Source organism: Rhineura floridana, chromosome 2 (assembly GCF_030035675.1).
Source record: "Rhineura floridana isolate rRhiFlo1 chromosome 2, rRhiFlo1.hap2, whole genome shotgun sequence".
Classification (NCBI taxonomy): Eukaryota; Metazoa; Chordata; class Lepidosauria; order Squamata; family Rhineuridae; genus Rhineura; species Rhineura floridana.
This window is the reverse complement of record NC_084481.1, coordinates 123715854-123739792: the sequence shown is the minus strand read 5'-3', so window position 1 is coordinate 123739792 and position 23939 is coordinate 123715854. Positions and strand designations below refer to the sequence as shown.

The following is a 23939-nucleotide window of genomic DNA, read 5'->3' as shown; positions in this document are numbered from 1 at the left end:
GGGGAAGGACAACTTAGAAGTATGAGTAGTGCTATGACTAATGATGCCACTGGGTCAAAGCCAAAAGGAAGCCCAGAGGTTGATGTGCACAGATGCGAAAGGAGAGTCCGGAGTTGTACGATGTACACAATAGGAACATGGAATGTGAGAAGCATGAACCGGGGAAAGTTAGAAATTGTCAGGCAACAAATGGAACGCATCAGCATTACAATACTTTGCATGAATGAATTAAAATGGACAGGAATGAGACATTTTCAATCAAGCAACTACAAAATATTTTATGCAGGAAATGAGAAATTAAGAAAAAAAGGGGTTGCTTTAATAGTGAGAAGTACTGTAGCAAAAGCAATTAGGCGCTATAATGCAAATTCTGAGCAAGTGACATCAATGAGATTTAATGGAAAACCTATTAACATAACCATCATCCAAGTCTATGCTCCAACGACAAACACAGAAGAGTTATTGGAGAGATTTTATGCCGAAGTACAGGAAGAAATTGATCACACACGAAAACAAGATGTTCTGATAATCATGGGGGATTGGAATGCAAAAGCAGGGAACAGAGAAGAACTAGGAATTGTGGGGAAACGGGGCTTAGGAGATAGAAATGAAACAGGAGAAAGACTTACTGAATTCTGTGAAGCCAGTAATTTCTTGCTTACAAACACATTTTTTGAGCAACCAAAAAGACGAATGTACATGTGGACATCACCAAAAGCTAAAGAACAACAAAACAATCACAACTCCAAAATACAATTTAAACAAATCCCAGAAGAATATAAAGAGCAAATAAGGAACAGATTTGAGGCTTTAAATTTAGTTGCTAGAGAACCAAAAGAACTATGGATGGAAGTAAGAGGCATTATCAGGAAAGAATGCAAAAAGACAATACCTCTAGTTAAAAAGAAAGACCTCAATGGATGACTGAAGAAATTCTTAAAATGGTTAAAGAGAGAAGGAAAGCAAAAGGAGACAGAAACACGGTCAGGACCCTAAATGCAATAATCCAGCGACTAGTACTTAGGAACAAAGAGAAGTATTACAATAGTTATTATATAGAAATAGAGGAGGACAACAAAAAAGGTAGAACAAGAACCCCATTCCAAAAGATTAGAGAAATTAAAGGGAAATTTAAACCAAAAGTAGGGATGTTGAATAATCAACAGAGGAACACACTGGCTGACCAAGATAACATAAAAGGAAGAAAGAAGCAATATGCTGAAGAACTATATAAAAGAGATGCAAGGATGACAGATTCATTCATGGAGGAACCGTATGAGGAAGAACCAGAAATTTTAGAATGTGAGGTGAAAGCTGCACTCAATATTATTATTATTATTATTTGATTTATATCCCACCCTTCCTCCCAGCAGGAGTCCAGGGTGGCAAACAAAAGCACTAAAAACATTAAAACATCATAAAAACAAACTTTAAAACACATTAAAACAAAACATCTTCAAAAATGTTACTTAAAAACAAGCTATGAAAACATCTTCTAAGATTAAAAACATTTTAAAAAAGAAAGTTTAACTATATATTAAAAAGTAATTCCAACACAGATGCAGACTGGGATAGGTCTCAACTTAAAAGGCTTGTTGAAAGAGGAAAGTCTTCAATAGGTGCCGAAAAGATAACAGAGATGGTGCCTGTCTAATATTTAAGGGGAGGGAATTCCACAGGGTAGGTGCCGCCGCACTAAAGGTCGATTTCCTATGTTGTGCAAAACCAACCTCCTGATAAGATGGTATCTGGAGGAGGTCCTCACCTGCAGAGTGCAGTGATCAACTGGGTATATAAGGAATAAGATGGTTTTTCAGGTATCCTGGTCCCAAGCTGTATAGGGCTTTGTACACCAAAACTAGAACCTTGAACTTGGAATATTTGGAAGAAACAAATCACCAGGAATAGATGGCATGACAATAGAATTGCTTCAAGTTACTGAGACTGAATCTGTCCAAATTTTGATTAAAAATTGTCAAGAAATATGGAAAATAAAACAATGGCCCACAAACTGGAAGTGTTCAATATACATCCCAATTCCAAAGAAAGGGGACCGCAGGGAATGCAGTAATTATCAAACTATTGCCTTAATATCCCATGCAAGTAAAGTAATGCTCAAGATTCTACAACAAAGGCTCTTACCATATATGGAGCGAGAAATGCCAGATGTCCAAGCTTTATTTAGAAAGGGAAGAGGTGCCAGGGATCATATCTCAAACATATGTTGGATAATGGAACAGACCAAAGAATTTCAGAAGAAAATCACCCTGTGCTTCATCGATTACAGCAAAGCCTTTGAGAGTGGAGATCATGACAAGCTATGGAATGCTTTAAAAGAAATGGGGTGCCACAGCATCTGATTGTCCTGATGCGCAACATATACTCTGGATGAGAGGCTACTGTAAGGATAGAATATGGAGAAACCAATTGGTTCCCAATCGGAAAGGGTATGAGACAGGGGTGTATTTTATCACCCTATTTGTTAATCTATATGGAGATTATACAGAAAGCGGGATTGGACCAAGATGAAGGAGGTGTGAAAATTGGAGGGAGAAACATCAATAATTTAAGATATGCAGACTATACCATACTACCAGCAGAAACAAGTAATGAGTTGAAATAAATGCTGATGAAAGTTAAAAAGGAAAACTGATGAAGGCTAGGACTGGGGAGGGCAGCTATGACAGAACTAGAAAAGGTCCTCAAATGCAAAGATGTATCACTGAACACCAAAGTGAGGATCATTCAGACCATGGTATTCGCGATCTCTATGTATGGATGTGAAAGTTGGACAGTGAAAAAGCAGATAAGAGAAAAATCAACTCATTTGAAATGTGGTGTTGGAGAAGAGGTTTGCAATCCACTCGCATTTCTCAGTCACAGTGGTAGAGAGCAGGCAGGCAGCAGCAGCACCATGGCAGAATCTCCGTCTTGAGGATATTCTTCTCCATATTCTCAAAGTAGTGGAGCCACATTCTTAGCAAACAGAAGATAAGCTGGGACAAAAACTCACCACTCTCCCCAGCTCTCACCCTGGCAGGGCACGGTTTCATGCTGGATTGGATTCTCACTCCAGGGGCATGAAAACACTTTCCACAACACACATATTATTATTGTTGTTGTTGTATACTGCTTAATGACCATATAGATTCTACAAAATTTATAAAACATAAAGACCATTTGCACAACATTGTTGAATTACAGAATACTCAAAAATATACACCATAATTAACATAACAAAACAATCCCATTAAAATATAAACAACCAGATTAAAATGTGCAATAAAGTAATCCCATTAAAACATCACAGTAATTAAAACATGAGACTCGGGTCAAGAGATCAAGAGAATCTTGGCCTTCAGTGTAGTAATTCCTCAGCTAAATAATGCATTGACATTTGTGCATTCCAACCCCATGTAAGGGTCGCACATAGTAAATTTTCCCTTGAAAACGTGAGAATGATACCAGCAGTGTTTTAGTTATCAGAAAGTGTCTCCTAATAAAATTGATTGTTCTTCTCAGGGTAACAGCCTGTTCCTAATTATATAAACATATATGTCCCATTGCATTCCACTTAATGGGATTTACTTCCAAACAAATATGCTTGGGATAGTAAAAAAATCCAATGGCCACTGGGAAAAATAATTCTCTGTTTAATAAGATGATTTCTTTTTTAAACATCAGCAATCCAAACCTGGGTCAGAATCTCAAAAAAACCCAAAAAACACTGGAGGTTTCTCGCTTTAGGGAAGAGTGTTTCTTATTGTTAGGTATGGTGCCTAGGGCCCCTTTTATCACAGATATAAATGAGGGGGGAAACAGAACAAAGCAAAGGAATAACTGAGTTTTCTGTCACACACTTGTTGGATAAATCCAACATTTATTTGACAGGCATAAATTAAAAGCTCAGATCAGTCCTGCAAAGGTATCAGCTGTGCCAGCTTTCTCATTGCAGTTCTGAAAGAAAGCTAACCTACTTACAGGGTACTTGTGCAAGACATGAAATTGTCTTGACACAGTAAAGATCAGTAGTGGATGCAGCTGTTCATCTAGTTTCCAACTGTATTTCTGTTGCACTGTGCCCATTGCTTTTCTAAACCCACTTTATGTGGCCTGTCCTCTAGATTTGTCAGAAAAGTCTTTGGAAATTGGCCAATTTGACCAGGCCTTCAGTGGTATTGATTCATGCAGTTCCATTGTTTTCACTTGATTTGCTCATAGGCTACAGAGTTCAAGATTAATGGGGAAATTTCAGTCTGTCTCCATGCTGTTCATGTAACTAAGGCCTTCTGGAACAAATCAGATCAATGGTCCATCTAGTTCAGTATTGTCTACACTGATTGGCAGCATCACTCCATAGTTTCATAGAGGAGTCTTTCCCAGCCCCATCTTATTGTTGGATGTAACAGGAGATTAGACAGATTCATGGAAGATTAATCTATTAATGGCTGCTAATTATGATGGTCATATACTGCCTCCAGGTTTAGAAGCAATATACCTCTGAACACTAGTTGCTGGGGAGCAACTATAGGAGAGGGCAATTGTTCTCATTCCTTCATGTGGGTTTCCTATAGACATCTAGACTAGATATGCCTTTGGAATAATCCAACAGGACCCTTCTTATATTATCTTCTTATGTATATTGAGATGTCAGAAAAAGAATCTGGACCTTTTACGTGCAAACTGTTATTTGGGTCCTAAGATGAACTAGTTTAAAGGAGCTAACAGAAGCCACATGTGTCCCCCACCCCAGAAAAGCTTCTCTCCTGAAAAAAGTATGATGGTATACAGAGGGCTGCTATTGAGACAAGGGAATGGGAAACTTTCCTTCCATGAATGTCCTCTTGGTCAATTCCCCCCTCCATCAGTAGCCCGCCCTCAGACTCCAAGCCACATTGTTCAAGAGGGTTCACAACCTCCCAGACAGACTTTTCAGGGCACAGGAGGAGTGATCCTGAAGGAGGCATGAAAACGTTAACTTATCCAAGCCTAGATGCTTGGCTCTTCCCTCTTATTAAAGGTCCTGGACAATTTTAGAATCTCAGCTAAACTGATTGGGAAAAGGCCAAGAAAACCCAGAAGCAAATCAATCATAAAATAAGTAACCATAAATTCATTTGTGATGTTGAAATCCCAGTGACGGTCTCTGCAGATCCAAACATTTTACAGGATTGTAATCAGAATGTAAAAGTTATGTTATAGATGATGCTGTATTGTTACATTATTAAACATTCAAGCAATTTTGTGTTTTGCTTCTTATAGGTAGTTAAAGTAACTTTGATCAGATGTAATACTTGTTTTAACAAGCTTGTATTTCTCTTTCTCCTGTCTCTATTTTCCCCACTGCCTCTATTCTCTAGCTGCAGAATTCCCTAAAAAGTGATTTGTGCCTTGATCAGGGGCCAGACACAGAGAATATTCCGATCATGTATATCTGCCATGGAATGACACCCCAGGTTAGTAAGACTAATGATCTTGTATCTTGCTGCTGCTCTTAGTAGGATGCGTGGGAGGAACCATATTGCAACTGACAATGGTTTTTTTCCTATTACAATCTCCTCAGGCTGTTTATTAGCTGTTTTATAGTAATGGAAGCATTATTTGTGCCGTTTTGATGAGAATCACTAGTCTATTAATTAGTGCTTCATTTATTCACTCTGGAAGAATTTGAACAAAACAATGATTATAGGGCTATGTTTACCATGAATTATTGGCATACACCTTTATTATTGATCTTTTAAACACAGGCCTAATGTGAATATAACAGAAAGGATTCAGTGAAATTTATTTTCTTTCTTGCACCGCTATACTTTTTGGATTGCAAGATGTTTTAAAAGAATTTGTAAAATCTTGGAAGTCATTTCTTAATGTGCGCACTCCTTCTTCCAATAAATATGTTCTAGTTTGTGCTAAATAAATGCAGCATCATTCTTTTAGCTCTTCAAAAACACCTAAATTGCAAAATTAAACCTAGAGGTCCCACAATTTCATATTATGCTGTGCTACTGAAGCATTCCATAGGGTCATGTGTAGGTTCCAGTGGTGCTGTGCTAGCCCTATTCTAGCCTTTTCAGTTGTGCAGAAGACTTTCTTGAGCTAGGACTTTCTTGAGCCTCCCCATATGGCCTGAAAGGCCATTTTGGCCAAGCCACACCCACCTGCCCCATACCTGGCATCATATGTGGAATGTGGGGCTCAGTTGAAAAGGGGGTTGCAGGTGCCACCAGTCAGCTGATCAAAGTGCAAAGTGCTGTGCAAAATAGTGCTTTGAAAGTGGCTGCTGAAGAGCTCTGCCGGCAAACAAGGTCACCTGATGTGATTGTGATATCAGGTGATTGACAGGTGTATGGCTCTGCCCACCTGTTAACCCTGGCCCACCCCTGAGCTAGAAGATCATGAAGGAGTGGGTCACAAGTTTGATAGTAGACAGGGAGATCCAAGGAACCATCACAAACAAAAGACCTGTTGCCACAGAACTGCACCAGCGTTTTACCACTTAGTTTAGCTTGCCGCTCTGGGCTGCTGCTGGGAGGAAGGGCGGGATATAAATTAAATAATAAATAAATAAATAAATAAAAATCAGTCACAGAAGTCTCTCGCTGAGCCACAGCTATGTAAGCAGTGGAGCAGTGTTAACTAAGAATGCCTTCTGTACAGGACCCACGGAAATGAACAGAAGTATTAGAAGTCATACAAGTGAAGTTTTTAGTGGCTTGCAATCCCATAGAGGTTTGGCATTGCAAGTTTTTGTTAAATAATGCACAACAATTTAAATACAAGAGAAAGCATAGCTAAGGCAATGCCAGTAGAAGTGTGCTGTTTGAGCTTGCTTTATGTGATGAGTGATATTTTGTGTGTGTGTGTGTGTGTGTGTGTGTGTGTGTGTGTGTGTGTGTGTGTGTGTGTGTGTGTGTGTGTGTTACAGAGTTATTACCTTCCCCTCAGGTAAAACATATAATAAATCATGCTATACCATAATTTATACTGTACATCATTAGCTGTTCTCAGCAATTTTAGAGTGGCTGTAGATAGGTAGCTGAAATAAGGTATTTGATTCAGCAGTATCTTTATTGAAAAGTATTTAATAGAAGGTACTTGGAGATATAACTTTCCCTTGGGTTCTGTAATCCTATGCAAGCCTTTTGTCAAAGGGTTTTATCACTATTTTTTTCTGTTGGTCTAGTTCAGCCTTTCCCAACCAGTGTGCCTCCAGATGTTGTTGGACCACAACTCCCATCAGCCTCAGCCAGCATTGCCAATGGTCAGGAAAGATGGGAATTGTGGTCCAACAACATCTGGAGGCACACTGGTTGGGAAAGGCTGGTCTAGTTGTTCTGTTGTCTGTGCTTCTGACAATTTCATAACTTGAATTTACTGCAGAGGCTCATCACATTTGATAAGGCATAAACAAATACATACCAAAAGAAAAAGAAGGTGGCCTTCCTTAATATTGAGAGATGCTGTAAATTTGAGTCTATTTTGTTGCAACTTGGTAGTCCGTGAGAAGCCGTGTGTCTTACATTTTCAGATCTGGTGGAGTTCAGCTTCTTTTACTGACTGCCTTTAATATTGATCACACTGGTGAGGTTACACTTGACTAAATTATGAATGACAAAGAGAAATTTCAAACAGCTTCATCTATCCTGCTGCTTATACACTGCACAGACTGAGGTTATACACTGCACAGGATGGATCTGGTGCTAGAGCTGGAACTTATCATTCCCCCCAGACCCTTCTTTAATTATGCTAACCAGCATTTGCCTACAAGGATTTTTAAAAAATGAGCCTCAGTGTTCTCCAAATAACTAAACTCTCTCCTTTGTTCTTCACAAGTTACTGAGACTTAGTATTCTTCACCTTCTGGGAATATTCTATAACACTGTTTTGATGTATCATTCATCTGCAGTAACGATGCGGGAAATACACTGTTGCAAATTCAAACTGGAGATTTTAAATTATAGTTCAGAGGCAAAACCAAAAAAGCTTCCTTCACAATTACCATTATTCTGCATTTGACAGTACTGTTTTGGAACCAAATGAAACGTGAATGAGACGCTGCTAAAATACAATGCAGCCCAGTACCATAAAGCCTGCAGTGGCTGACATTTAAGCTCTGTAGTCTCACTGCTCTCCATAGCACAATATCCATTCTCTACATCATGAACAGGAAGGAAAATCTTGCTGCAGGGAAGGACAGAATTGTTATAAGGTATAGCCATACGCCAGGAAAGATCCCAGAGATCAAATGATGGGACAGTGTTGGTGCAGGGCCAGGATGGGGAACCTGTGGCCCTCCAGATGTTGCTGGACACCAGTTCCTATCATCTCTAACCATTGGCCACGGTGGCTGGGGTTGCTGGGAGCTGGAGTACAATAACATCTGGAGGGCCACAAGTTCTACATCCTTGCTAAAGAGGATACGCTCACTGACTTTCAGAGCTGATGTAGAGTGAATTTGCATATGACATTATGCAAATAAGTACAGCGACCAGACTTTCTCAAAATAGACTTTGATGTGTAATTACCTATGTGGGGAAGTCGGAAATTTGTCTGAACAGCATACCGTAATACTATAAAAATGTACTCAGCTGGTTCATAAGAGATTTCCGCCTTCCTGCATATTTGCTGGCTGACACTAATCACCAGAGAAGTTTTAGTGCTGGTAAAATGCATTTCAGATTATTTTTCATCACTTTTACGGTTTTTGGAAGGCCAGTTTAAACCACACCTATCCCTTTTATACAAGCAGGTAGACCATTCTTTAGCACATGGGTGGCCAACCTGTGGCTCTCCAGATGTTGTTGGACTCCAACTCCCATCAGCCCCAGCCAGCCTGACCCAATGGTCAGGGGTGATGAGAGTTGTAGTCCAACAATACCTGGAGGGCCACTGGTTAGCCACCTAGTATTAGCAGATAAACATTTTGAGGGCAGTAATTATGGAGCAGATTACACATAGCTATAGCTACATCAATTTCTGTGGCTAAAACAGGTAGGGAAAGTGCTGCCTTTATCATGTTAAAGATTGCTTCTGGTTATGTCTGTGTATAACCTGTTTCATGCAGACTTTCCCCAAGGGATTATGGGCAAAGACTATTCCAGGCTGCATAGCTGTTGGGACAAAGCAGTCTAGGAAATCTTTTTTTCCTCAGAATCTCAAAGAACTGTGTTGTGCTTTTCATGTGTTGAGATCTGGTGGAGGTGGAAGCATTTTAAGGCTGGTCCTAGGACCTATGCCTTTCTTATAGGATCAAGACCAGTCCAGAAACAGTTCTTTCTGCCTCCCTCTTCTAGTATTAGAGGTCTTTCAGCATGCAGCCACCCTGCTTTAACAAAACTCTGGAGGGTGTCCCCAAAGCTGAAGTGACAAGAGACTACCACAACCTGCATACATCTCTGTGCTTTATTAGGCCATTACTGTGGCTGCCTGTGACCTCCAGCAGTGTCCTCATTGGAAGCAACAGGCATGGATTTGGAGTCCTAGCAATCTGCAGGAACATCCTTGGGCTACTCTAAGACCCTGTTCATAAGAACATAAGAACATAAGAAGAGCCTGCTGGATCAGGCCAGTGGCCCATCTAGTCCAGCATCCTGTTCTCACAGTGGCCAACCAGGTGCCTGGGGGAAGCCCGCAAGCAGGACCCGAGTGCAAGAACACTCTCCCCTCCTGAGGCTTCCGGCAACTGGTTTTCAGAAGCATGCTGCCTCTGACTAGGGTGGCACAGCACAGCCATCACGGCTAGTAGCCATTGATAGCCCTGTCCTCCATGAATTTGTCTAATCTTCTTTTAAAGCCATCCAAGCTGGTGGCCATTACTGCATCTTGTGGGAGCAAATTCCATAGTTTAACTATGCGCTGAGTAAAGAAGTACTTCCTTTTGTCTGTCCTGAATCTTCCAACATTCAGCTTCTTTGAATGTCCATGAGTTCTAGTATTATGAGAGAGGGAGAAGAACTTTTCTCTATCCACTTTCTCAATGCCATGCATAATTTTATACACTTCTATCATGTCTCCTCTGACCCGCCTTTTCTCTAAACTAAAAAGCCCCAAATGCTGCAACCTTTCCTCGTAAGGGACTCGCTCCATCCCCTTGATCATTCTGGTTGCCCTCTTCTGAACCTTTTCCAACTCTAGAATATCCTTTTTGAGATGAGGCGACCAGAACTGTACACAGTATTCCAAATGCGGCCGCACCATAGATTTATACAACGGCATTATGATATCGGCTGTTTTATTTTCAATACCTTTCCTAATTATCGCTAGCATGGAATTTGCCTTTTTCACAGCTGCTGCACACTGGGTCAACATTTTCATCATGCTGTCCACTACAACCCCGAGGTCTCTCTCCTGGTCGGTCACCGCCAGTTCAGACCCCATGAGCGTATATCTGAAATTCAGATTTTTTGCTCCAATATGCATAATTTTACATTTGTTTATATTGAATTGCATTTGCCATTTTTCCGCCCATTCACTCAGTTTGGAGAGATCTTTTTGGAGCTCTTCACAATCCCTTTTTGTTTTAACAACCCTGAACAATTTAGTGTCGTCAGCAAACTTGGCCACTTCACTGCTCACTCCTAATTCTAGGTCATCAATGAACAAGTTGAAAAGTACAGGTCCCAATACCGATCCTTGAGGGACTCCACTTTCTACAGCCCTCCATTGGGAGAACTGTCCATTTATTCCTACTCTCTGCTTTCTGCTTCTTAACCAATTCCTTATCCACAAGAGGACCTCTCCTCTTATTCCATGACTGCTAAGCTTCCTCAGAAGTCTTTGGTGAGGTACCTTGTCAAACTTTTTGAAAGTCTAAGTACACTATGTCCACTGGATCACCTCTATCTATATGCTTGTTGACACTCTCAAAGAATTCTAATAGGTTACTGAGACAGGACTTTCCCTTGCAGAAGCCATGCTGGCTCTGCTTCAGCAAGGCTTGTTCTTCTGTGTGCTTAGTTAATCTAGCTTTAATCATACTTTCTACCAGTTTTCCAGGGACAGAAGTTAAGCTAACTGGCCTGTAATTTCCGGGATCCCCTCTGGATCCCTTTTTGAATATTGGCGTTACATTTGCCACTTTCCAGTCCTCAGGCACGGAGGAGGACCCGAGGGACAAGTTACATATTTTAGTTAGCAGATCAGCAATTTCACATTTGAGTTCTTTGAGAACTCTTGGGTGGATGCCATCCGGGCCCGGTGATTTGTCAGTTTTTATATTGTCCATTAAGCCTAGAACTTCCTCTCTCGTTACCACTATTTGTCTCAGTTCCTCAGAATCCCTTCCTGCAAATGTTAGTTCAGGTTCAGGGATCTGCCCTATATCTTCCACTGTGAAGACAGATGCAAAGAATTCATTTAGCTTCTCTGCAATCTCCTTATCGTTCTTTAGTACACCTTTGACTCCCTTATCATCCAAGGGTCCAGTCGCCTCCCTAGATGGTCTCCTGCTTTGAATGTATTTATAGAATTTTTTGTTGTTGGTTTTTATGTTCTTAGCAATGTGCTCCTCAAATTCTTTTTTAGCATCCCTTATTGTCTTCTTGCATTTCTTTTGCCAGAGTTTGTGTTCTTTTTTATTTTCTTCATTTGGACAAGACTTCCATTTTCTGAAGGAAGACTTTTTGCCTCTAAGAACTTCCTTGACTTTGCTCGTTAACCATGCTGGCATCTTCTTGGCCCCGGTGGTACCTTTTCTGATCTGCGGTATGCACTCCAGTTGAGCTTCTAATATAGTGTTTTTAAACAACTTCCAAGCATTTTCGAGTGATGTGACCCTCTGGACTTTGTTTTTCAGCTTTCTTTTTACCAATCCCCTCATTTTTGTGACGTTTCCTCTTTTGAAGTCAATGCCTGGATGCAAAGAGGGAACAGTGAAAATACCAGGGACTCATAGGGATGTAAGACAGGGATCTAGCACTGTGTGGCACATTTTTCCTTCAGATGTTGAGCCCAGATGAAAGCTCTAACTATGCCTTGGAATAGATCTGTGACTCAGTGTGTTCTAAGGTCAAAGCTGGATTCAATCATGTGCAAGTATATTGTTTTTATTTAATATGTATCCATGAGATATTGATCCCATCCCTTATTTTTGCTTTCATGCAGTTTTTTTTAAAGTAGGCTAAATAATAGCACCCCCTTTAGGATGCACACCTTAACGTGAGTGTTGAGAGTGTTGAAGAAGCTGAGAAGAATGCTGTCAGGAGTCTAGACCAAGACGCTAGACTCCTAACAGGGGCACCCAAGGCGGAATGGTCAAAGCCGAGACACCAGACTAAGATGCATCCAGACTCAGAGGAAGCAGAGCTTGGAAAAGTTACTTTTTTGAACTACAACGCCCATCAGCCCAATCCAGTGGCCATGCTGGCTGGGGCTGATGGGAGTTGTAGTTCAAAAAAGTAACTTTTCCAGGCTCTGAGAGGAAGGCAGTGGTAAACCACCTCTGAATACCTCTTACCTTGAAAACCCTGTGAATAGAGTATCCAAAATGCAACATGAGATGGTGCTGGAAGATGAGACCCCTAGGTCAGAAGGCACTCACCAAGCTACTGGGGAAGAACAAAGGACAAGTACAAGTAGCGCTGTGACTAAAGACGCAGCTGGGTCAAAGTCGAAAGGAAACCCAGAGAACAATGTGCACAGATGCGAAAGGAGAGTCCGGAGTTGTACGACACACACAATAGGAACATGGAATGTGAGAAGCATGAATCAGGGAAAGTTAGAAATTGTCAAGCAAGATATGGAATGTCTTAGGAGACAGAAATGAAGCAGGAGAAAGACTTATTGAATTCTGTGAAGCCAATAATTTGTTTCTTGCAAACACATTTTTGAGCAACCGAAAAGACAACTGTACACGTGGACATCACCATATGGTCAGTATAGGAATCAAATTGTATATAATTGGAAACAGAAGATGGAGAAGTTCCATACTTTCTGCGAAAACAAGACCAGGAGCAGACCGTGGTACAGATCATGAACTGGTCGTATCAAAAATTAGAGTAAAGCTAAAGAAGAACAACAAAGCCATCATAATGCCAAAATACAATTTAAATAACATCCCAGAAGAATATAAAGAATAAAATAAGGAACAGATTTGAGGCTTTAAACTTAGCTGACAGAGAACCAGAAAAACTCTGGACTGAAGTCAGAGTCATGATCAGGGAAGAATGCAAAAAGGCAATACCTCTAATTAAAAAGAGAGAAAGACCTCAATGGATGACTGAAGAAACTCTTAAAATGGTTAAAGAGAGAAGGAAAGGAAAAGGAGATAGAAACATGGTCACAACCCTAAATGCAACAATACAGCGACTAGTATGTAGAGACAAAGAAAACTATTACAATAGTTACTGTATAGAAATATCCCATGCAAGTAAAGTAATGCTCAAGATTCTACAACAAAGGCTCTTACCATATATGGAGCGAGAAATGCCAGACGTCCAAGCCGGATTTAGAAAGGGAAGAGGTACCAGAGATCATATCGCAAACATACGTTGGATAATGGAACGGACCAAGGAATTTCAGAAGAAAATCACCCTGTGCTTTATAGATTACAGCAAAGTCTTTGACTGTGTAGATCATGAAAAACTATGGAATGCTTTAAAAGAAATGGGGGTGCCACAGCATCTGATTGTCCTGATGCACAACCTATACTCTGCACAAGAGGCTACTGTAAGGACAGAATATGGAGAAACCAATTGGTTCCCCATCGGAAAGGGTGTGAGACAAGGGTGTATTTTATCACCCTATTTATTTAATCTATACGCAGAACATATCATACATTAAGCAGGACTGGACGAAGATGAAGGTGTGAAAATTGGAGGGAGAAATATCAATAATTTAAATATGCAGACAATACCATACTAATAGAAGAAACTAGTAATGATTTGAAACGAATGCTGATGAAAGTTAAAGAGGAAAGCACAAAAGCAGGACTACAGCTGAATGTCAAGAAGCCTAAAGTAATGACAACAGAAGATTTATGTAACTTTACAGTTGACAATGAGGACATTGAACTTGTCAAGGATTATCAATACCTCAGCACAGTCATTAACCAAAATGGAGACAATAGTCAAGAAATCAGAAAAAGGCTAGGACTAGGGAGGGCAGCTGTGAGAGAACTAGAAAAGGTCCTCAAATGTAAAGATGTATCACTGAACACTAAAGTCAGGATCATTCCGACAATGGTATTTCCGATCTCTTACGTATGGATGTGAAAGTTGGACAGTGAAAAAGCAGATAAGAGAAAAATCAACTCATTTGAAATGTGGTGTTGGAGAAGAGCTTTGCGGATACCATGGACTGCAAAAAAGACCAATAATTGGGTGTTAGAACAAATTAAACCAGAACTATCACTAGAAGCTAAAATGATGAAACTGAGGTTATCATACTTTGGACACATAATGAGAAGACATGATTCACTAGAAAAGATAATAATGCTGGGGAAAACAGAAGGGAGTAGAAAAAGAGGAAGGCCAAACAAGAGATGGATTGATTCCATAAAGGAAGCCACAGACCTGAACTTACAAGATCTGAACAGGGTGGTTCATGACAGATGCTCTTGGAGGACAATGATTCATAGGGTCACCATAAGTCATAATCGACTTGAAGGCATATAACAACAACAAAATAATAGCAGGTTAAATATCCCATTTGTTTAATTGTAGAGCTGACAAAAGGTATTTTTGAGAGAGAGAAACAGTAAAGGCCAGGAAAATGGGGAAATATTTGGGCAGATGTGCATTTGACGTAATTGTGGTGTCTGTAAATGTGTCAGGTTGTAGGAACCAAATGTTATATTGCCTGTTAGTTTTTTTTTTTACAATAATTTTTATTCAAATTTTCATAAAACATACAAAACAAAATCATAAAACATTCAAAGACAAAAAACAAAACAAAACAAAAATGATTAAACAAAAAAATAAAATGTTGACTTCCCATTTGTCGCAGATCAAATCAGTTATAGGTCTACAATATATAACAATCCTGTCTCTTAAATTATATTATAAAATCACTTTCCTCCAGTAGTTATCTTAATTAATCATCAAATCTCATAAACATTACTTTACTCTTTCCACAAAAAGTCAAAGAGAGGTTTCAATTCTTTAAGAAATATATCTATCAATTTTTCTCCAAATAAACATGTCGATTAATCCATCTCGTTAATAATAATAATAATCTTATTGTCATAACCATAATCCAAATAAACATATCGATTAATCCATCTCATCAAAATCTGTTAAGTCCAATAATTTCAATAGCCATTATTCCATTATCCATATTAATTCCATCTTCCATCTTCAATAGTCCTGTTAAGTCCAGTAATTTCAGTGTCCAATCTTCCATTATCAGTATTCCATAATAATCTTGCTGTCATAGCCATAGTCATATAATAAGAGTCTGATGGGAATTTCCTCTATCCCAAATATTTTCTTGCCATCAATTCTGAATAAGTTGCTGAAATATTGTTGTAAAGTCATATCTCTGTTCTTCTTTTTTACAAAATGCACTGGCTCATCTCTTGAGAGTTTTTCCATTGTCACATGGCTGCAGTTAATTCCATAGATTTTCTGTATATCAAGCTCCATCACATCATTCCAGTCCAGAAGATTATCCAAGCCATTGATAACTTTATCTCTAATATCTTCATTAATTTCTTCAGAGATAACGTTAAATTCCAAACAGTAGATTTTATTTCTAATATCCATAAACTCCAGATCTTTTTCCAATTCCACATTTGTTCCAATCTCCAGGGCTTGTATCTTCCCTTTATTTTTTCTTTTCTCATCTCTGATCTCATTCTCCTCTCTCACAGGATCCCCTATTTCTTTAAGCTCCTGCGTCATTTTGCTCAGTTCAATTTTCAGCTCCTTACTGCCCTGTCGCAGGGTTTGTTTCGTTATCTCAATCTCATCCATTATTTTCTGAAACATAATTACTTCCAGATTCTCAGCCACTTTCTTGATTGCCATTTTTAAAACCACGAAAACAAAACAAAACAAAAATAAAGAAGAACCACTTCTTATTTCAGCAACAATTGGGTTAATATTCCAGGCTTGATGACATCACAGTATAAACAGAGCAGCCTGCCTTATCTCTCTATGTTCAAGAATACAAAACAAATTTAGTTCCCAGCATCAAAACAGTTAGTGGCGTCGTGAAGAAGCAGATTCGTCAAAATAAAATAGACCAAAAAGAGAATAGTCCCAGACAATATAATGTTCCTCGGAATAGAAATCCCTCTTCTGTTTATATCTTTAGAATGCACTTCCAGGACAGCTTTTTGCAATAGAAACAGAGATAAGCTGTTAATTTCATGAATAACAGAGAAGAGTTATAGCTCACCCAGAAGTTCTTTAAAGCTGATTCATTTGACAAATCTCTTTTTGCTGCAACAATTTAAACCAAGTAAAAAAAATAATAGAAAGAAGGGTGCTTGCCTGTTAGTCCGTTTTCTCTTTGAAGAAAAGATAAACGTATCGCATTAATCAGATAGAGCTTGTTCGGAAGTCCGTCCGGCATTGCTGGCTGGACCTTTTCTCATAAATTAATGAAATCCAGTCCTCCCAACAAAAACAGGCTTTTGAGGTTGATCTCTACGTTTCTCCCTGCCCGGGAGAAATTTCATCAGTCAAAAAAAAAATGTTCTGACTGATTTATATCTGAATAAGCTTCTTTTGAGGCGGGAGCCCGTCTCAAAAGCAGGCACAAGCGAAGTCACCCTTCCTGGAAGTCTATATTGCCTGTTAGTAAATGCTACCCGTAAAATATAAAGTAGCTGTTTAAATGCCGTTTAGGCTGCCAGTGTCTAGAATTTGTTGTGAATTTGCAGATCATTTTTACAATTATCTAGGGTTGTATAGAAATAAGGGGCTAAGAAGAAAGAACATTCAAAATGTTGCTTTCCCTTTATTCCCGACTTTTGGAAATGAATAAGCTCTGGGTAGAAGGCGCATGTGAATGACATTACTACTGGGAAGCAAGATATTTCATTTTTATTCTTAGTTCAGTTTTGGAAGTGTTTCCCCCTTTACAGAGACATCAAAGGGGCTCCCTATAACCGATGATTGGTGCTGAAAGCGCATCTTCAGTGGAGGTTGCCGTAACCACTGGTCAGCTGGTTGGCAGTTACAGTGACCTACTTTGAACTTTGTACAGCTGTCCATCACCTATCATCATTATGATCATCAGGTGATGGACCGATCAGTGGTCTTGTCCACCAGTCAAAGTTGGCCTTTGGGAGAGGGGGAGATAAGGATCTGGCTTGCTGGCCAGATCCAGTTCCCCACCCCTGAGTTAAAGGAACTGAAGCAGCCAGCCTGAAAAGGCCTCTGCTTGAGTCAGGGCTAGAGGGACCTATCGTCTGACTCTGTATAAGGCAGCTTCCTCTGTTAAAGTGTAGTGGACTTAGACAGGAGAAACATGAAGATAGGAGGGTGTTTGTGCAATTTCCTTTATGGTACCTGGAGCACAAAAAAGCATTTCACTTTTGATTAACATCATCCTTTTGTGGCTGAAGGTTGTGGAGAATGTTTGCAGAGGTTTGAAATGTAACTAACTGAAATAATTGAAAAGAAAGCAGTTGTGTAGCCCTTCAGTGTTGACCTCCAGAGCTCCCCCAACCTTGCTGCAATCTTGCCCTGCCCCATCCCCCATCTTGATAAGGGCAGTGCTGCCATGGCCAGGAGGATGCCACTGCCTCTGCTCTGCCCCCCCCCCAAGAGGTACCACTGGAAGCCATCGATGGGACTTAGTGGAGACTAAGCCGCCCTGGGCTCTCACTGGGAGGAAGGGTGGGATATAAATTTATTTAATTGATTAATTAAATGGGTGCTTCCAGATGGATGGGTCATAGCGCTACCCACTTACTATTTTTCCATTGAAAGCCACAAGCAGAATTGCAGTTGACTTTCCACACTATTAGGAGTACAGTACTGCCCTTTTTTCTATAAGTACCTCCCACTAGTGCTTGTGAGTGAGAGAGCACAGATCTGATTCACCTGAGCAGCTTTTGGTGTGGAACCAATTTCCACACCAACTGTCTAGTGGGGAAACAGCCTTACCCCCAGTCTGGCTATGACAAAGCCAGATACACTGACCAGTTGTTTAGAGAGGGCCTGCCTGTACAACTGTATAATCTGCAATGTAACAGCTTTGTGTCCTCATTAATTCACTGTCATCCATATGATGTTGCAAGCTAGTACGGATTTTTGCGTTAACAAATCCGTATTAGAAATACCCCCCAAAACTGATAAGCTTTCCTAAATGGACAAACAATCGCATTAACATCTGTGGGCAAAGCTGCAGACTTTCCTGCACTAGGAGGTCCATGGGCGTTCCTCTGTCAAATGCCAAGCACCTTGTCACCTTCCCACACAATAGCACATCCACAAACTTGCACATTCGTGGGGGGGGGGGAAGTTTCTGCGGTCTTCCAAAAAAGCGTGCAAAAAGCAAACATCATGAACCAATCACTGAAAAGGGGTAGACTTATGAAGTGGCCAATGCTAAAGCAAAAAAAAAGCACCCACATATATGGATGCTCAACAATCGAGTTTTCACGATAATCTGACCACAAACAGGACATGTATAGATCTCGAGACCACCAACCAAATATGGAAAACGTGGATTTTGCAGTTAGGTATGGATGGGCCCAGAGACCAATAAAAAAAAAGAAAAAAAAGTGTTTTTTTTAAGCTTCCAAGTCTCGGCAGCTTGGCTTAGGGAAAGTCTTGATTTTTGTATACAGACAACAGGCTGCAGTATTCACTAGGGCAATTTCCAACTGATTTTATTGAAATTATCAGAAGTAATTTTACCCCCTCTAGCTTCAGTACCTGCCTGAAGGTAATCTTGATGATTTTATTGTAGGGTTTTTGTTTTTGAAAACATGAATGAACTCATTTTAATGATATTTCAAAAAAAGAACAAGTGGACAATGATATAATAAATGAACCATCATTGATGTAATGTCAACGCTGACCTTCAGCTTTGTCTGGTGCAGTTATGAGAGTGACATTTATGGAAGCCTTAAATGAATTCTGCTGAGGTAAACATCTTCACTGAGGGCTGCTGGAAACTAAAAAGGAAGTTGTCTATACCAAGCCAGTCTTTGTGTCCTAAAGTCATAACAGTTTCAATGAATGAGTAGCTAATCAAATCAACCAGGTCACTGCAGTTGCCCATCCAAACTTATACTTCAACAAGACTCTAGAGAGAAATTGTCCTTCTTGGACACAGATAAGCCATCAGCGTCAGCTTGAGGCGGGGAGGAATCTCCACAAGCTTTTTAAAATGTGTTATTGTAGGGATACTTCAGAAAGAGTGATGAAAGTAGTTGGCTGAGCTATACAGGTTCATTTCATGAGATGCAAGGGAGATATTTCTCTCTCTTTTGTAGCCCATCCTAGCTGACTTGCTCATTTGGTATCAGACTGAAAGTTGCTGGGACTCTCACAAACCACTGGGAAAAAAATGGCATACAAAGTGTGTTTGATGAAGGTAGTTTTATCACTGTTTAGATCTCTTGCATCATATGTTCCCTTGTTACGCTATCTCTCATGAAGTAGGTGTCTATGAAGCTTAAAACTGACTTGAGCATTAAGTGAGCAGTTTGACAACCAAAACAAGGAACAAACACGCTGTTTGAAGTCTACTTCCTCCCAAGCCAAATTGCAATGGGCTATGCTTAATTTGCTGTTTATTTTTCTTTTATTTCTTTTCTATTCTGTTTATTGTTGTTTTGTCATTTACAAAATAAAATAATAATTTCAATGTGAATCAAATTTACACAAACTAACTGGCCCATTTCCAGATTTTGGAGAACCCTGGGCAGCCTGCTATTGGTTCCCCCTCTCCTGCATACTGAGTACTCAGCCTTTGTGCAGAAAAAAGTTACCATATGAAGTCACTCAAGAGTTAAAGATCTTCCTCAGAGGCACGGTTCTGTGTCATCTCACCATTTGAAATACCAGGGTTCATGGGCAGGACCTTTCTCAGTGGCATCATACTTTGGAATTTGCTCCTAGAGGAAGTTTACTCTTTGATAGCTTTGTGTTGTCACATTAAGGTAATACTATTTCAGAGAGCTCTTGGGTCACTCTGGGTTGTTTTGTTGGATTATGCTGAATTATTCTGTTGGAAGTATTCTACTGTTAGGCTTTTTATGGCTTTCCTACTGGTTTGTTGTACTCACTGATTCTGTTTGATTCCCTTTTGAAGTAGCCCATGATCTTATATATTGTTTAAACATTGCTTTTGTTAATAGTTTTGTGGGCATATAGCTCCAAAGGCAGAGTCTGATTTTTTAAAAAAGTAAAATAAAGAAATAAAACATTGGCTGCACAGATTTGTTACCCTATATAGTTTTAAAAGGCACAAATCCAGACACCTGGAACTGCCTGTCATACAAGTTTATGCATTAGGTATTGTGTAATGCAGGGATGGGAAACCTGTGGCTCTCCAGGACTGCAGCTCCTATTATCCCTGATCATTCACTGAGCTGACGGGTTGATGGGAGTTGCAGTTCAACAGTGTCTAGAGGTTCCCTATTTCTTGCAGACAAATGTGCACCATCTCCTGTCCTATACTTTTGTCCTATGTTATGCTTATTACAGATCTACCTCCATTTCTCTCTACTTTGATATTATAAGCTGTTTAAAAATGGGAAGCGGAGGGGTGGCGATTTCAGTTCATAGCAAAAAAAAAGGGGGGGGAGAAAAATAACAGTTCAATTTTAAATTGAATATGTAGAAATGTCATTCTAAAGACCTGAAAGCAGAGCTGGTCATTTCTCTGTTCCACTTGAATGGGAAAATAAGCTGTAAAATGATACCATTCTAGGTCAGAGGAAATCTATTCCACGCCCGTTAATTTCAAAATCATTGTAAGGATACTTTGGCTATTATTGTGTGTATGTAGAAAACTGAGCAGTGTAAGTTTCACATCCATATCTGTAACTGTAGATAAAAATTGTTATTTTTGTACAGAAACCCAGTTTATAATAGGACAGAGAAGCAGCCATATATTCTGAGGCAGATACATTGATTTCTCCATTTTAGGAAGCATTGTGTTTATGTATTTTGTAACTCATAAATTATGATAACATATTCCAAATTGTTTTCTTTCAGACATTTGTGTTTTGAACATTCAGGTAATATAATAGATACTGTGAACCATAAAATCGAAAATACACGTGGAAGCAGGTTACTTGCTAAAAAATGTGCATTCTTTTTCTGCTGATATTGGTGGTAGGCAGAACATCACAAGCTTTTTGCTGGAATTAAAAGCTTTTCAGGCTCAGGTTTTTAAAATTTGTAATATATGTTAAATTAAAAAGATATCTCTGTAAGGGCTATTGAGATTGTTCAGATTATGTCGCTGGTGGTTTATGAGGAGATTCACAGAAGACTGCCAGCATCCATCACTGAGGACTGCTGTGTGGGTAGAGGGACCAGTCACCCTGGCCAGAGGGAACCATGACTTTGATTTATTTTCATTTATTTAAAGTATTTCTTTACCACCCTTCATCAGAAGATTCTAGGGCAGTATACATAAGTCTGAAAACAATTCAGATAACATAAATACAACATTACAGTTAAGGATGGAGAAGGAATTTGCTCTCGCTGGATTGCAAAGTGACCACCTTATCTGACCCTGGTGGATCATGACCGAGATCGGATCAGTAGTCTGCTTCAGAATCTGCAGTTTGGTGAACTCCATTATGAGATGGTATGAAGGTTATGTGGTGCCTCAATTACCCCATGATTTGGAAGTCCTGTTGCTTTCAGGCGGACTTCTATGTGTAGTGAAAGCATGTAGTGGCAAGAAGCCCTCGGTGCTAGCTGCTCAGGTGGTGGATGACTGGAAAAGCTGTTTTTGAAGTTTTAAAGGGAAAAAAAATCTGGAGGCACCCTCAGACCACCTCATAAGTACTTTGAAAATGTCTTTTACGTGTCTGGTTTGGGGCAGATTTTAAAGGATTTTCCATTAAAAATCTGCCTGGAAACTGGATGAGTTCCATTTCCTCTGAGAACTGGGATGGACTGGACTTAAATGGGTCCACCCATTCTTAATTGCAATACAACATTAAAAAACACAACAAAGAACAAAATAAAAGATAAACTAAAACGTAAATAAAACTAAGGAACAAAAACACTTCCAGCAGCAAAGGCATAGGGGGTGCATATCTGCTGTGTCCAGAGAAAGCTACTAACCTCATGGCATATGACCACAATGAGCATTACTTACTACCAAAACATCAAATAGGAATCCTCCCTTTGTCCAGCCTCAAATGTCTCTCTCTCTCTCTCTCTCTCTCTGTGTGTGTGTGTGTGTGTGTGTGAGAGAGAGAGAGAGAGAGAGAGTGAGAGAGAGAGAGAGAGTGTGTGTGTGTGTGTGTGTGTGTGTGTGAGAGAGAGAGAGAGAGAGAGAGAGAGATTTTAATTAGGATCATTGTATGTGTGGAAAAGGCCCTTATTGCATTTGTTATGATTCCTTCTCTCTCCCACATTGTAATTTAAGAGGTGAGATGAGAAAGGGATATAAAGGCAGTGCTATTTGGAAAGGCAAAGGTTAAAAGAAAGACTTGATTATTAGACAGGTGAGACAGACGATAGAGAAGGAAATGGCTAGATCTATATAGGCCATAACTAGCAAGATGGGGAAACTGCACAGCTGCTCCGTTGTGTTAATATTTGTTTGTTTGTTTGTTTGTTTGTTTGTTTGAAAAGAAAAGAAAAGCTAAACCGGGATAACATGGGAAGAGCATGTTTTAATCACAATGCCATGCAGATTCCTCATAAAAAGTGAGTGAACAAAACATGGCTATTTCATATTAAGCACCCAGTGTGAAAGCAGTCATGATTATGTATAGGTCTTAAACAGAAACTGAATGAAGAACTAGGAATGTAGCCTTGGGTTGCAGAATGTAAAAATAATGGGAGAGATACTGGTCTAAATGACATATAAAGACACTTTTCTATTTTTATACCTTGTTTGGCTTGCAAGATTTTGCCTTGTAAAAACATTTCTTAAAACATTCAGAAAAATATAGAAACTGGAATGAGAATTAAATTAAGCATGTCATATATCTGGCCTTTCATTGCTAAAAGAAAGCATTCAGCACAGCACTGCAGAAAAGACAAATGTACCCCGTCAACAACTGTGAAGTAATGAGAGAGTTACCCAAGGGACTGAAGTGGTCCCTTGAAGATCACAAGCAAAGAATGAGAGGGGGAAACAATCAGTCAAAAATAACTTGCGAGGAAACAGACTTTAAAATATGCTGAGGATGCAATCCTATGTACATTTACTTGAGAGTAAGCTTCCTTGAGATTCGGCAAGACTTACTTCAGAGTCAACACACATAGGATTGCCTTGTCAGTGGTGCATGGAATGCTGTATTTCTGCATTTTTTCACATAAAATCACTTTGAAACCACTTTTAATTATATATGTTGATATTCTAAACAGGGAACTAATGCATCAGTAAAAATACACTTCTAATATTCATAAAAGTGAAATGAAACAATCCTACAGGGGATATAGGATCCACATTGGCCCAAAATTTATATATTATTAGCTTGTTTGGGGTCACTTCACACAGTTCATGTTTTATCATCTTTGATTCCTTGTTGTAATCTGCTTTGAGAGATTGTATATATAGTAAGCTATCTAAAAGTAAAATGAATAAATGTACACCTACTGTTTCTAAGTGTACAGATAAAACTGTATGGTGTGGATGAATAAACATAAATGTCCTATTCAGTCATAGGAGATATTGGGTTACACACAGCAGCCACTTCAACATCCCTACATGCACTGACATCCATGCACTCTACCCCTGACCTTACCATACTGAGATCTTGGGGGCTTCTAAAGAGCCAAGTAAATCCTCCGCGATCAGGAATCCTGATAAGATGGGTGCACACAGGAACATTGTGAGCG

General features: G+C 39.5%; 1 protein-coding gene across 3 annotated transcripts in view; it reads left to right on the top strand.

Moving 5' to 3' along the window:
* Window positions 1-23939, top strand: part of GALNT18 (polypeptide N-acetylgalactosaminyltransferase 18) — a 459245-nt gene that overhangs the window by 380496 nt on the left and 54810 nt on the right. For all 3 annotated transcript variants that reach the window (XM_061610414.1, XM_061610415.1, XM_061610416.1), the window contains exon 9: window positions 5361-5456. In XM_061610414.1, coding sequence (XP_061466398.1) covers window positions 5361-5456 — 96 coding nt within the window. The remainder of the gene's footprint in view (window positions 1-5360; window positions 5457-23939) is intronic.